The following is a 14700-nucleotide window of genomic DNA, read 5'->3' as shown; positions in this document are numbered from 1 at the left end:
GTTTGCTTTATCTTCATTTAGCCTGACAAGTTAGTTACCTTGTCATTTCTTCTAGGTGACATTTATCTCTTAAATAATATTTATTACTGTGCTGATGAATGCTTCAGCAACACTGGTGAACCCTAGGGTACAAGGAATTCTTAACCTGTTCACTATACTGTCCCCAGTGTTGTGTGTGTCTCTCTGGTGCTTTTATCTTTAGTTACCTTATTTTCTGGCTCTTTCCCATTGCAATTTATATCTGATTTGTATTGTGGAATGGAAGTAGAGTAAAAGATGTACTTTCTCTAAGTGCCAGACTAAGAACTTTTGAAGATGGCCTTCCATTTCTCTTCTCTTTGTCACACTTTTGAGGTGGGGGTTACTGATCAGTAGGAAATAAGATTGATGCATAGCTGATGTTAATATTCTAGGAGAAGACTTACTGGATGAAAATGGATGATAGGATGGCAGCAAACCCTTCCCCTGTTGACCTTCTCCCATTCCCTAAATCTACATCTAAAGCAGATTTCTGTTTACCATTACAGGGAGTTAATCAAACTAATGTCTTGCTGACCCTTTGGATTACTTGTGACTCCCTGTAACTGTTGGGAGCTGACCCAGAATGGGATAGAAATAGATTGAGCAGGGGAATTGAACTCAGAGGGGGACGGGAAAGTTCAGTAAAAATGGATTTCATTGAACTTAAGCTACTTAACACACAGTTTCTTCAGTTGTTTACGGTCCGGTTTCTGTTTCAGCATTTATTGCATGTTGTCTAGTTCATCCAAGCAGATTTTAAATATTTTTTTTAAGAAAGGGAGTTCTACATGTGTCCTGGGACATTTTGATAAAAGAGATTTTATCTGGCGTACAACTCCTTATAATCAAAATGTATAATTTGTGTAATTTATGGTTTTTTAAATCCTTTAGTCTTTTGCTCACAGTACATTTTGCATGAAACTTAAGTATTTCTGGCATGTCAGCATTATTTATAAAACAAGTGATGGTTGTAATTCTTTTTCTCTTGCCTCCTTTTATTTTTGTTTATGTTTTGGTTACAGAAATGAGCCGCCAGACTGCAACAGCATTACCTACTGGAACCTCGAAGTGTACACCGTCCCAGAGGGTGCCTGCCCTGACTGGCACAACCGCATCCAACAATGACTTGGCGAGTCTTTTTGAGTGTCCGGTCTGCTTTGACTATGTGTTACCACCCATTCTTCAGTGTCAGAGCGGCCATCTTGTTTGTAGCAACTGTCGCCCGAAGCTCACATGTTGTCCAACCTGCCGGGGCCCTCTGGGATCCATTCGCAACTTGGCTATGGAGAAAGTGGCCAATTCTGTACTTTTCCCGTGTAAATATGCCTCTTCTGGATGTGAAATAACTTTGCCACACACAGAAAAAGCAGACCACGAAGAGCTCTGTGAGTTTAGGCCTTATTCGTGTCCGTGCCCTGGTGCTTCCTGTAAATGGCAAGGCTCTCTGGATGCTGTAATGCCCCATCTGATGCATCAGCATAAGTCCATTACGACCCTACAGGGAGAGGATATAGTTTTCCTTGCTACAGACATTAATCTTCCTGGTGCTGTTGACTGGGTGATGATGCAGTCCTGTTTTGGCTTTCACTTCATGTTAGTCTTGGAGAAACAGGAAAAGTACGATGGTCACCAGCAGTTCTTTGCAATTGTACAGCTGATAGGAACACGCAAGCAAGCTGAAAATTTTGCTTATCGACTTGAGCTAAATGGTCATAGGCGGCGATTGACTTGGGAAGCGACTCCACGCTCTATTCATGAGGGAATTGCCACAGCCATTATGAATAGTGACTGCCTAGTCTTTGACACCAGCATTGCACAGCTTTTTGCAGAAAATGGCAATTTAGGCATCAATGTAACTATTTCCATGTGTTGAAATGGTAATCAAATATTTTCTGGCCAGTGTTTAAAACCATTGCATTCAATTTCACAGAGAATAAGGCACCCATCTGCCTGTCAACCTGAAACTTTTGGTAGGTGGAAGCTAGACACATGAAGGTAAATAAAAGGAAAGGCTGTTAAATACAGGAAACAGTTGCATGTAGTAACACTAATATATTTAAAAATAAGTCAGCAGTAAACCACTGAAAAAAATATATATATACACCCAAGATGGGCATCTTTTGTATTAAGAAAGGAAGCATTGTAAAATAATTTGGAATTTGTGTTGTAGATTGACTGTACTGTTGAAAAATACTGGGTTTTTGTTGTGTGTGTGTGCTGCGAGCGGGGTGTGTGTGTGTGTGCGTGCGTGCACCCGTGCGCCCGTGTGTGTGTGTGTATGTGTGTGTGTGGGGGGGGTTTGTTTTTGTTTTTTTTTCTCCTTTAACCGACAAGCCATGTTGAGTGGTCTTGGGCCACTGCTTTCCCCTTTGTGAGTCAATACATAGTGCTGCTGTGTGTGTCTATTTTTTTGTGTGTGTATTTGCTAATTTTTATTAATTCTAGTTTTTCATTAAATAAATTTGACTTTCTTTTCTGTAATTCAGGTTTTTCCTCACTTTTTTTGTATCTTTTTAAAGTTAGTGTCTTTTTGATATGCATAATTGTTTATGGTAAAGTTTATACATATGTGTTCAGTACGTATTTTCTTTTCCCCCATTAATCAGTTCATTAGAAGTATTTTACATTCAACTCTTTTGAGAAGATAGGAGTTCCAGAAAGGAAAGGTAACAGCAGAATTATCAGAAGCTATTTAAAGCAGTTGTAAGATGGTCTCTGTCTCTCTCTTTTCTCCAGCTGAGTCATACCTTTGAACTTATTCTTTGAAAGGTTAGGGAATACTGATTTTTTTTTTAATACTGGAAAAAAAAATCAGGCTTTTTTTCCCCTCCAAATATCTTGGACAAATCACATGTTTAAAATTTGTTCTTGTATTTATTGGTTTTGCAGAAGAAGGCATCGTCTTACACAGTATTTGTAATCAAAAGCAAATCATTTGTTTAAAAGCAGTTTGCAAAAAATGTTTTTGGTCTTTTATAATTCTCATTAAAAGAATATCTGGCAAATTAAAAACTTTCATGTGTCTGCTTTAGTTCTGTTTGATTTTTAATATCCAAAGTTATTTTCCTGTTCAGTTCTGTGTTTCATAACCAAAAACAGTATGCTGTATTTTGAAGTGTGATAGATTTATTCTAAACAAAGAATGAGTATATGGTCTCTGGTTATACGGAGTCTTGATTTCTTCTCCCTTGCTGACATTTTTATCCTCACAATTCTGGTAGGAGACTAATTTAAGTTAAAATGCTGATCTCTTTTCTTCCTATTTAAAAAAAAAAAAGCAAAAAAAACCCAAAACCAACAGTAAGAGTTAGTATTTCATAGCCTAATGGTGATGAGCCTGGGCCTTAAAGCAGCCTTCCAAGTGACCTATGTGCCAGTTGTAGCTCTAGCCCACTTCCCAGGTATGGGACCTTGGGCCCCTGTTTCCTAATGTGTAAAATGGGGTCAATTATGGTAGCTCCCCAAGGGGTTAGATGGGAAACCAGTAAGTTAACTAGAACAGTGCTTTGCAGTAATAAGCACCCAACAAATGTTAGCTGCTATTAAGCTTTTAACTAGCACCATACTGATAACCGTTGCTAATTACACTGAGGCCCTAACAAGATTCTGAAATTGCCTTCTGAATGACCAAAGATCATTTTATTTTGTGTGTCTTTTATGGGTACACTAAACTTACTAGAAAGTCAGTTAAAATTAATTTGGACTACCCCCTGATCCTACCAGCAGTTCTGGATAACAATTTACTTCCGTTAACCATTTTCACAGTGAAGATTTGTGTAGTCTCTTTCCCTACCTAACCATTATTTTTGAATTGGTTATCATATGCTCGTGTAGCCATTTTTGTGGTGAAAGGGAATACATCAACCACAAATGTATATTTTGGTCTCTTCCTGTTAGCATGTGTGTTTAGAAGAGCAGTTTTCCCCCTACATTTGATGTATTGAATACTTCTGTAGAGGTACATCATTTTGTTTTTACAATATTTAAAGCGTTTCTTGGCTTATGATAGTAGTATATGCTCAGTATAGGGTCTGGAAGTTAAAAAAGAGCACACATAAGATCTCTGGAACTCTGTCCATTCAGAGATGAATGGGAACATTTTTATTTTTCGAGTCCTTTGTGTATTTACTTCTGTTTACACATTTATCTTGAAATCATGGAATTTTGTGAACCGCCCCCACCCCCTGCCCCATGCCCTCACATGTAACTTTAATAATCTTGGAGAAACATGGTTTTGGGAAAACTTAGTGATGAGGATTGACTAGAATTTTAGCCAGTTTTCCTGATGTTAGATACCACTGTGTCCAGATTGTCCATGTAAATCTTTTCTGGCTATTTATAACCTATGAACGTTTCTCATTATATTCTTGGGATTTTTATTTTTTTTAAGGTTTTGATACTTTTATCTGCTTTCTGGAGAGGTTCCAGTGGACACGTAGAGTAGTGGTGTGAAGGATTTTCCCTTTCATTGTAACCTCATGTTTTGCTAATTTGTGCAAATTAAGATAGTAAATTTTGTGTTTGACATTTAATAAGTTCATCTTTGTTAACTATATCTTAAGTCCTTTTTGTATTCTTGGTCTGTAGGGATGATGAGATCTATAGCCACATTTCTTGGTTCACTTGAGATCTTAAATCATCCTTGTTACAATCAATATTCTACTTTCTCCTGTTAATGCCCTGTCTTGTTTTTTGGTGTCTTGGTATTTTCTTCAGGGAATTATGTAGGGGTTGGGTAGGTGATACTCTTTAAATTTGGTCTTTCGCATTTATCTTCTTAAACTTGAATTTGTCCTGTTGAATCACTGGCCAGTTTAATATGTTGATGGAGAACAGGTTTTTGTTTTGATCTAAGTGATTTTTTACTGTAATATTGCTTAATTTTTAAAAATGCATATATTTCTGCAAACTACATGTATGGGAGAGGCTATAGATAACTTTGGTTCACCAAAAATCGTAGTGCTCCCCTGCCAACCCCCATCCCTGGAATTTGTTACAGGAAAGTTTGCCTCCTTTCAGTGGTTCTAATTGGAAAATAGAAGTCAGCCTGCTCTACTCTCAGCACTTGATTACCTCACAATGTGAATGGCACTCACCTTGTATAGGGAGGTCCTGGTGGTAGACGCCCTAGTCACTGGTCCAAAGATGGGAATCCAAATCCTCTGCATTTCAAGCAGCCACTGCCAGAGATGGCACTGGAAATGAAACCATTTGCATTCCCACTCTTATGAAGAGAATCTGTGCTATGAGCAAAATGCAAGTCTTGACCATGTCAAGAAGAGGAAAGAAGGAAATCGTTCTGTTCTGCTCAGTACATACACTTTTTTTGCTCCCTCCATCCCCCATTAAAAAAAAAACAATCACGTCTGTTTAGTAGCCTTTAAATACCACTCATATAACCAGGAGACCATTTTTACAATCACAGATTTATAAGTTGATGTTGAATATTTTATGATCAATCACTAAGATGGCATTTTTCACTATAATCAAAAACACTAAAGACCTCTGCCCCTGACACGGTTATCGGTAAGGTTCAAACAAAGGAGGCGGAGTCCAGTAAACAACATGTATGTTTTAAGCACACAATATAGAATTTCTTAATTACCAAGACACTTAAAGCTTTATTTAGTTTTAATACTTGAGTTTTTAAAGCTCATAGATAAAAGGCATGTGGAGTACTGGTTAAATACGTCCCAAGGCTTCACCTCTAGTTCTACTTAACAATTTCTGAGATAACATTTTCAATAAAGAACCCCAGCTGACTCTGATATAAAGGGTATTTGGATAACACTTTAAACAATGCTGGGAAAAGATATTCACCACTAGTTATTAGGGAAATGCAAATCAGAATCAAGAGCTACTACTTAACTTACCATGAGGATGGCTATTACCAAAAAGGAAAAGTAGTGGCAGAGTGGAGAAAGTGGGGTCTTGGTGAATTGCTGGTGGGAATGGCAAATGGTACAGCAAACACTGTGGAGGAAAAGTTTGGTGGTTCCTCACAAAGTTAAGCACAAATTCATCCTAAGTACAGCAGCTCTGCTTCTGGGTATATGCCCAGAACTGAGAAGCAGGGACAGGGACCATCGTACATGCATGTTTACAGAACTCTTCCCAACAGCTGAGAGGCTCTCAACCAGATCCCCTCGGGTGAACTGAGAAGATGGGGCATGGCGCACACATGGACACAGGATTCTGATGCATGTGGTCAGCATGGCTAACCCCTGACAACATGCTAAGCTGAGGTAGGTCACACACAAAAACTTACATGAAGCAGCTGGAACAGGCAAATGGGTAGAGACAGAACAGTTCCAGGGAGATGGGTAGAAGAAGGTGGAGTTCCTGTTTAGTGGTAACAGTTTAAGAAAGCTTTGGAGAGAGAGGTGATGGTTATACACCACTGTGAATGTAATTAATGTCCCTGATTTATACACAATACTGGCCAGTAATGGTAAATTCTGCTCTCTTGTCACAATAAAAAACCAAAACCAGTGCCAGAGAAATGAAGTTCCTCCTATGCATGTTTCCCCACACACCCAGGGCTCCCTGTGGGCTCCTTCAGAAAGGGCTGCGGGCCGAAGCCTGAGGGCACAGAAGATGCTGTTGCTCCCAGGCATGCTGGAGTCCCACGTTTTAGTGCATTCTGTTGCTATTTCTGGTGTTTAAGGAGGCACTGCAATTCTGGTATGATTAGCTTGCTGAAAACATTTCTTTTCCTTCCCTGTAAAGATGATAGAAGTGATAAAATCGTTAACAGTGAGAGATAGTCAGTGAAATGTTTTTAAATGTCCTGATGCTTGTTCTCCCACTGGCCAAAACAAGCCCCTTATCTGGAGTCCTAGATCGGGATTTGTAATTCCAAAACATGTTCATATTTTACTAGCAGGTATTTGGGTAACTTGTGGATCCCATGCTCATCCAAGACATTCCGAAGTATTTCTGCCTCTTCTAACATTTTGTAATAAAAGATTGTATAGTAGTATTTTACTGTCCTGTTTCGCTGTTACTCGTCTTCAGTGACACTGACTTCAGTGCTACTGTTCCGTTCTCTAGGTAAGGAAAACTAAGTAAGCAGAAGAGCCTGACTTTGTAGTTCTCCCGGAGCCTGGATTAAGTAAGTCAGAGGAGGAGAAGAGAGCAGGGAGTCTACCGGATCTGGGGACTGGCACAGGTGGACGGGGAATAAAGGGGAACTGACGGGAGTCCGGTACCCAAGCGTGGGGACCATCCCAGGATAGACCACTGCCTCTGAGGAGCAGACTTTTTTTTAAGCTAACGTGTGCTGACGTGAGCCGCTCTGCCTGATCCAAGTCCTCATGTTTTGATTGCTACTCCAGCTAAGCAGCAGCCCGTACTGGGGTGTGCAGACCTCATCCCAGGTTTCACCTCACTTGAATACCTTATTTTCCACAAACACTAATGGTTGGTGTTATTTTCATCTTCGTCCCGTGCCCCTGCTATGTTACTGTTCTCAGGATCCAGTAACGTCTCCAGGTGACTCTGCTAAGGTAATGGTCTACCCCAACGGTTCCTGACTCGGACCACCCATCAGAATCACCCGGAGGGCTGACTAAAGCGGATTTCCTGGCTCTCCCCCAAGTCTGATTCACGTCTGCTGGTGGGTCTTGAGAAGTCACATTTCTAACAAGCTCACAGCTAATACTGATGCTTCTGTTCTGGGCACTGATGGGCACTATATCTATTGAGACAGTAATGATTCCACTGAAGACAGGAATTCAATTTTTATCAATCACTTTATTAAATTAGCATTTCTGTAATCAACACCAGCCACCACTTGAGTGAGATTTGTTACTGCTGTGATCATGTTCACGAATTAGGGACACTTTGCTTACCTCTACCGGCATGAACAAAAAACTTTTCAGTACCTTTTGGCACTTCATAACCTGAAATTCTGAAAAGCTGGGACTTGGGCCTACAATTTGCTATTTAAGAGACCAGGTCTGGTGCTGACAGTAAAGCCCCCATCAAAAGCTGCATTAAGAACTTCATCCAGGCAGCTTGCTGTGACGAAACTTAGATCCTGTCGTACATTGCCCGGGATTTCTTCGAGATCTTTTTCATTCCTCTGAGGAATGATGACTCGCTTCAGTCCCGCTCTGTGTGCTGCCAGCACTTTGTCTTTAATCCCACCCACCTGTAAGGAGAGAAGAAAGTGACTCAGATTTCTGGTCATCCTTAGGCTGTGAAAGACCCCTAACCCAACTTTCTTTCACGGCTATTCTGAAACATCTAAATCATCTTCCATGTTGTTCTAGCATGAGCTAGGAAAGCCACTAAAAAGGTTAATAAGCTGAATTCTTTCTATTTGTGTTCTACTTAATCCTTTTAATGGGGGAAAATTCTAAACTTTCTGAAGATACGAGCATTTCTTATGCCATGATTCCTTTTTATACTGTCAGGTTAATATTTATATTCCATTCTGTAAGCAAAACAATCTTATCTATAGGTTGATTCTGGAAAATCACTACATTATTTTGACCACAAATGCCATTCCTACAGAGCTTAGTCATGTGCCAGAATTATCTCCTGTACAGGTTTAAAGCCATAACCTTTGTGCCACTTGATGAAGGAAAACATATCCCAAATGATGTAAGTTCATATGGTAGTTTTAAAGTATGTCCACAAGGTCCCCTCACAAAAGGGGGAGCCTAGTTCTCCCCTTGAATGTGGGCCAGGCTTAGTGACTCCTAAGAAACAGTGTGGGGGAAGTGATGCTGTATGACTTTCATACTTGACCCATAAAAAATGAGAGCTGCTGCTGCTGCAAGGTCTGTCCCTGGATCTCTCGCCCTGGAGGTAGCCAGCTGCCATGCTTGAGATCACCCAACTGCCTCTGGAGGAGCTCTAAGGTGAGGACCTGGGGAATCCTGCCAACCATGGCCTATTTGCTAGTCAGATGAGTGAACAATCTTGGGAGCAGATCACCAGCCCCAGTCAACCTAGAGATGACTGTGACCAGGCCGGTGTCCTGACTGTATGATGGATCCTGAGGCAGATGAGCTCAGCTAAGCCTCTCCCGAATTCCTGACCCACAGAAACTGAGAATAATAAATACTGTTTTGGGTGGTATGTTCTGAAGCAAGACTCTAAATGCAGCTCTCAGTCACACCCCTCAGAACATGTAAGCCCTGGAGACAGCCCCTCAGAGCGTCCAACCACCTGCAGCGACACTGGCTGCTCCAGGCGCTCCTGCACAGCTGTCCTCTGTCAAGGCTCTAACGTGCGGCTGAGGTACACTTCAGAGACAACTGACCCCTCACATGTATGAAGATGCCTATCTTTCACGTGTGGTTGATGGTAAGGCTGTGTGTACAAGACGGGATTTAAAATCCTTCTCCATCAGAGTTCTGAAGGTACTGTACATCTGGTGTCACTTAAGACAGCTTTTTCCTCAGTCATCTGACCAGTCAAAGGGATGAAATTTTTTCTAGTTGGCATAGGCCCTTTCAATCTGAAGATAACTGTCAATTCTAGGAAATGTTCCATTATTTCTTTGACAATTTGTTCTATTCTGTTTTCTCTGTTTGCTAGAATGCCTGATAGATGATCTGTTTGCTTTTTCTATTTTTTTTTTCTAAGCAGTTCTCTATAATTTTAAAACCTATGTTTTAAATCCAAGTTTTGTCCTCATTCTCTGTTCCTGAACTGTTCTCTCTGAACAGCCAGCTTTAGCAAATCTTTCCCTTAAACACCGTGGCTTTTCACCTGTCTCGTGGAATACTTTTAAAACTAGAGGCTTCCTCAAAGCGGCTGGAGCTCTCCCCTGTGGAGGTGGGAAAGCCTTTACCTGCGTGCTTATCTGCCCTGAAAGCAAGGGATCAAGAAGAAGACCATTTACTCTACGGAGATCGCCATGAATCCCCTGGTTTTGTTTCCCATCTCTGTCCTGCTCTCCTGTTCTGTGCCCTGTGGCTCTGAGCCCATGCTTTTCCCAGATACCTTCTGGGAAGATCGTTTCTACCTCCAATTCTGTTTCACCAGCCAGGAAACTATCTTCCAGAAGTTGGCTGAATTCTCAGCAGCTGTCTCCCCACTTTTTTTTAAATTTTATTTATTTGACAGAGAGAGAGAGATCACAAGTAGGCAGAGAGGCAGGCAGAGAGAGAAGGGGAAGCAGGCTCCCCGCTGAGCAGAGAGCCCGAAGCGCTGCTCGATCTCAGGACCCTGAGATCATGACCTGGGCCGAAGGCAGAGGCTTAACCCACTGAGCCACCCAGGTGCCCCTCCCCACTCATTTCTGAGTGTCTGTATTATTCCTTTCACTCTTTGCTTAGTCTACCATCTTGAACTAGGAAGCTGAACAGTTCATGTCAGTAAAGCATTTACATTTCCTTTTAATAGCACAGATAATATTAACCACTATTAACCACTGTATGGTCTCTTGAAATGTAGAAATTCCTGGTAAGGTGAAGAAAAGGGATCAGCCATTCCTTTCAAATACACACCTACAAATGTATCGTAATAACAGGATTTAGAACATTGTTAAATTCTTTACTGAATTTTAAAAATTGGGGAAATGAGAGCAGTTTTAGTGATCTTGACTCATGATTCTAGGATCTACTTTCACAATTACCTCATAAAATAAAGGTGTTCTCAGAATAAAGAACATTTCTTTCTTTTCTCACTTTGTTATAAACCCACCAAAATCCTGTTGTAGACTAGTACTGGTAATCAGTGACTTAAGACCCTAAAAGATGGCTCAAATCTCTGTATTTTTTGTCAGTGTTTTTGTAAGTAGTTCAGGGTATGGAGGGGAGCCCCAAAGCCCCATGTATATAGAACTTTTTACAAATTTAGCAATTAGACATGGTTGGTCTTCATTATAGTTTCCATTTTATACTTAATTTTTCCATAAATCTATCAACTACAGTAATCTAAGTTATCTACAGGAGGTCTCACAGGGACTTCAAAAGTTGAGAAGTTAGCCTAAAGTTTAAAAAAAATCAGCTGCTATCCTGTTTTACACAGAAGTTAACTGGTTAACAATTTGCTAACTGGAACAAAACCTCCACTCTTCACCTTAATGGCTGACATTTCTGATGACCAGACTGATCTTTCTTTCCCTCGTAAGTCTTCTTTCTTAGTAGAAGGGAAAACATGGGGAAAATTGTCAGTTTTTCTTTTATTCGATCAATATTGAAAAATATAAATTAGTTATAAGTATAAAACTTTAATGTGTTTAAAACTAAGGGATATATATATATGTATGTGTATATATATGTATATATATGGAAACTACTATTAATTTAGACTTAAAATTAAAAAAAATTTAAAACCATATAAATCACTTTCTTCAGACTTACTGGAAGAACAAGACCTCTCAGTGTGATTTCTCCAGTCATGGCTACATCTGAACGCACCAGCCGCCCACTAAAAAGCGAGGCGAGACAGGTTACTATGGTAACTCCAGCAGATGGTCCATCTTTTGTGACAGCACCAGCTGGGAAGTGCAGATGGATGTCTGTGTTGTCAAGAAGATCAAAACTTCCAGAAGCTTAAAAAAGGAAATAAGGATTTTAATGTAGAAAAATTAAACCTGTTTTCTTTTTGTCCTAAAAAAGAGAATCAAAATGATAAAAATGTTTTGGGTAAATGAATCCCTCAAAATATTAATGGGTGGTACAATTAGAGTGGGGTCTGGATGAACAGTTTGATTCCACTCTAAGCAGAACTGAAAACAAACCCTTGAAAGTCGGTTTCTAGTTAGGCACTAGCCACACATTCCTAACACGGGAACTAGAATTTCTATGTGCGTTCAAAATCAAAGCTGTAATTCCTAAAGCTGTAATTCTTCATTTAGAGCCCATCTTAATCCCTGACACAGAACTGGGAGGTGCCTCCCAGATCACGATCCCAAAGCTCCTCCCCGATGAACAGCTGCTCCTCGGCCGGCCAAGGCCACTCACCATTAGTCAGATGGTATTTCTTCGCATTGCTTCGGAGCCAGCTGATCGCAAGGTGGGCAGACTCCTTCATGACGTCCCCTAGCTGGCCGGTCAGAGTTAGCTGACCTTCGCCATCCATTCGGCTTGCTTCCACGAACATGATTTCCCCACCTAAGGGGGTCCAAGCCAAACCTACTGCCACTCCTGGTTGACTCAACCGCTCGGACACCTTGAGAGAAGAAAAATGATCAGTTCAGTCAACAAGAACCAAATTGCTTTCTGGCTGGCTAACTGCCCCACAATGTGCCGCCAGAGACTACTTCTTCAGTTTAAGCTTCAATTCAAAGTATTTACTACCTCACATGACTTGGAGTCACCACTTACTATGTATGGCTTTCTGCCAGAAGAAAAACCAAACTTCCTGTTTGGCACTTATTTTTACCTTAAAATACGTGTGAATAACTTGGATTAAAGAGCCACACTTAGCTACACATGCCCTAATTTCCAAAGAACAAACCCAACTGTTTTATCTACTTAAATATTTTTATTAGGCTGCATATTTATACACACTCCAGAACCTAACTTCATTTTAGGTAATCACGCATTTGTTTCAAAGCAGAAACCCTTTTCCAAACATACATTTCTTAAATGGCCAAGTGTGAGAAGGGATGTGTTAAAACCCCTGGATTTTACTTCTCTGCCACTTCATTTTCTCTGTTATTGCTGTGGAAACACTAAAAACACTGCCCTCATGATGCTCTGGCTCTTCTCCCGTGGGCTCGGAGGCCCACTGTGCGCCCTCACTCGCCGCCGTCAACGGAACGCGTCACTTGCCTGACACCACCCACCAGGTGACGAGCCAGTTCATGCGAGTTAGGAAAACACATAAAAAGGAACAGCACAGGTGAAGCACAATCACATTAACTTTCATTGTACCCTCTGAGCCTCCAAATTCCTTTTCCTATAGAAGCTCTCCAGGTCAGAGGAACTGAGCACAATGTGTCAACCCATCACTAACCCGAGTATGCGACTTTTCCACCAGAGCTAACTTTCTCACTAAGGAGCAAAAGAACCAACAGTCTGAGTTTCTGGCTAAAGGGCTGTGTGGCTGATGCTTCTTCCTTTTCCATGGGGCTAAGATGGTGAAAATCCCAACTTTTAAAACACTCCAAAATCATGGGTGGCATCCATGAAAGCAAGTGGGCACTTATTTTTAGTGGTAAACCTACTAGCATGTTTTGGAAGTTTGTTTCATATTCAAAAAATTTAATTCCAATTAACTTCATCTGGTAAGTGAGAGACTTGGAAGTCCCAGTCGTGGTGTTCACAGCGCTGGGTGTGTACTGGATCTTACCTCCTCGGCTTTGTCACTTGCCCTGTTTCCCTATGTACTTGAGACACAAAGATCAATATGCAGAAGATCAGTACTATTTAAGGAAAACAAAGACACTACTTATGAAAGTGTTCCTAAGACTTGTTTGTTTCTAATAATAAAATCCATTTTCTATACCTTAATGACATATGCTTTGGGTGGGAATTTGCCAGGGGGTCCTGTTCCATATGGCTCTTTTCTAGAGCTGAGTGAAATAATCCTAAAGAATTATCCTCAGTACACAGAATCATATGCAAATGTAACCGAAAAAGCCATTTGGCAGAATTCTGTTAGCTATAACAAGAACCATCCCTTTTTTACAGCTGAATCCTCAAAACTCATTTGTCAGAATAATACCAAAAATGTCTCTAAAGAATCAAGAGTAAGGTGCTTGTTGACTGCTGTGTCGCTTCAAGAAACCAAGACAGTTTTCCAACTCTCCATCTGCTGGGGAGGCTTGGTACTCTGGGTAGAGGTAAGTGGTACACTGTTCACTGAAACGATGGAGGGGGGAAACACCAGCACTTTATTCTGACTTGATGGCTAAGTGTTTTCATATTAACCTGAAAATGGAAAAATTGCAAATCCATGATTTAACATACAGGTGGGAGAACTGAGGGGCCTGAATACCAGCAACCCAAGAATCTCTGTGATTAAGGCTAACAGCTGTTACCTAAAAGGTAAAGGATCTTTAATTCTTAGATACTTAGACTTGGAAACATAGTGTTTTGTTTTGTTTTGTTTTGTTTTGTTTTTTAAAAGATTTTATTGATTTGGGAGAGAATGTGCTCCCATATGAGTGTGTGTAGGGGGTGGGGAGGGCAGGCAGAGGGCACAAAGGGGAGGGACAAGCAGACTTCCTGCTGCACAGAGAGCCCAACACGGGGCTAGATCCCAGAACCCTGATCATGACCTGAGCCAAAGGCAGATACTTAATTGACTGTGCCACCTAGGCATCCCATCATACTTTTTTTTTTTTTTTTTTTTTTGGTGCCAGATTGACCAGAATTTTTATTTTTTTAGAGTTTCCTTTACATATAACACTCTAATAACTTACATACACAAGCATTCACGGTAGCCGTTAAAGACAAGGCTGCAAAAACTGAAAGCCATGCATTTCTACTTTCTACTGAAAGGCATGCATTTCTCTTGCTTCTAACTTGCTTAAAAATTTATCTTTTGTTTAAAGGTTCTATGTTTCAGCTAGACCCAAAGGAGAAGTATTTTCTCCCATTTGGAAGGCTGCTTTAAATCATTAAGACTTTTTTGAGTTACAGGAACTAGTCTAGAATTGTAGAAAAGTAAGGCTGTTATCTCCCCCTCCCACTGCCCAATCATTATAAAGTGAACTGTAGTAACAATGATTAACACTTGAAAATTTCCAGTTTTGGGATGCCTGGG

At 40.6% G+C, this 14700-nt stretch overlaps 2 protein-coding genes across 8 annotated transcripts in view; one reads left to right on the top strand and one right to left on the bottom strand.

Moving 5' to 3' along the window:
- LOC111157325 (siah E3 ubiquitin protein ligase 1) overlaps positions 1-3018 on the top strand; it is a 29649-nt gene extending 26631 nt beyond the window's left edge. For 4 of the 5 annotated variants that reach the window (XM_022518647.1, XM_022518645.1, XM_022518646.1 and 1 more), the window contains one exon: positions 1044-1899. In XM_022518647.1, coding sequence (XP_022374355.1) covers positions 1046-1894 — 849 coding nt within the window. In that variant the 5' untranslated portion in view covers positions 1044-1045 and the 3' untranslated portion in view covers positions 1895-1899. Of the gene's footprint in view, positions 1-1043 lie in introns of all 5 variants that reach the window. The other variant, XM_022518643.1, reaches the window with a different exon arrangement.
- Positions 1899-14700, bottom strand: part of LOC111157324 (lon peptidase 2, peroxisomal) — a 123317-nt gene continuing 110515 nt past the window's right edge. For 2 of the 3 annotated variants that reach the window (XM_022518641.1, XM_022518642.1), the window contains 3 exons: positions 11949-12156; positions 11346-11536; positions 7757-8176 (listed from right to left, as the gene is read on the bottom strand). In XM_022518641.1, the coding sequence (XP_022374349.1) occupies positions 7955-8176; positions 11346-11536; positions 11949-12156 (621 nt within the window). In that variant the 3' untranslated portion in view covers positions 7757-7954. Of the gene's footprint in view, positions 2003-4684; positions 4721-7756; positions 8177-11345; positions 11537-11948; positions 12157-14700 lie in introns of those variants that run through there. The other variant, XM_022518640.1, reaches the window with a different exon arrangement.

This window comes from Enhydra lutris, unplaced genomic scaffold (assembly GCF_002288905.1).
Source record: "Enhydra lutris kenyoni isolate GAN:26980312 unplaced genomic scaffold, ASM228890v2 scaffoldscaffold54, whole genome shotgun sequence".
Taxonomy (NCBI): domain Eukaryota; kingdom Metazoa; phylum Chordata; class Mammalia; order Carnivora; family Mustelidae; genus Enhydra; species Enhydra lutris.
The sequence above is the reverse complement of the archived record's forward strand: the minus strand, read 5'-3'. Positions and strand labels throughout refer to the sequence as shown.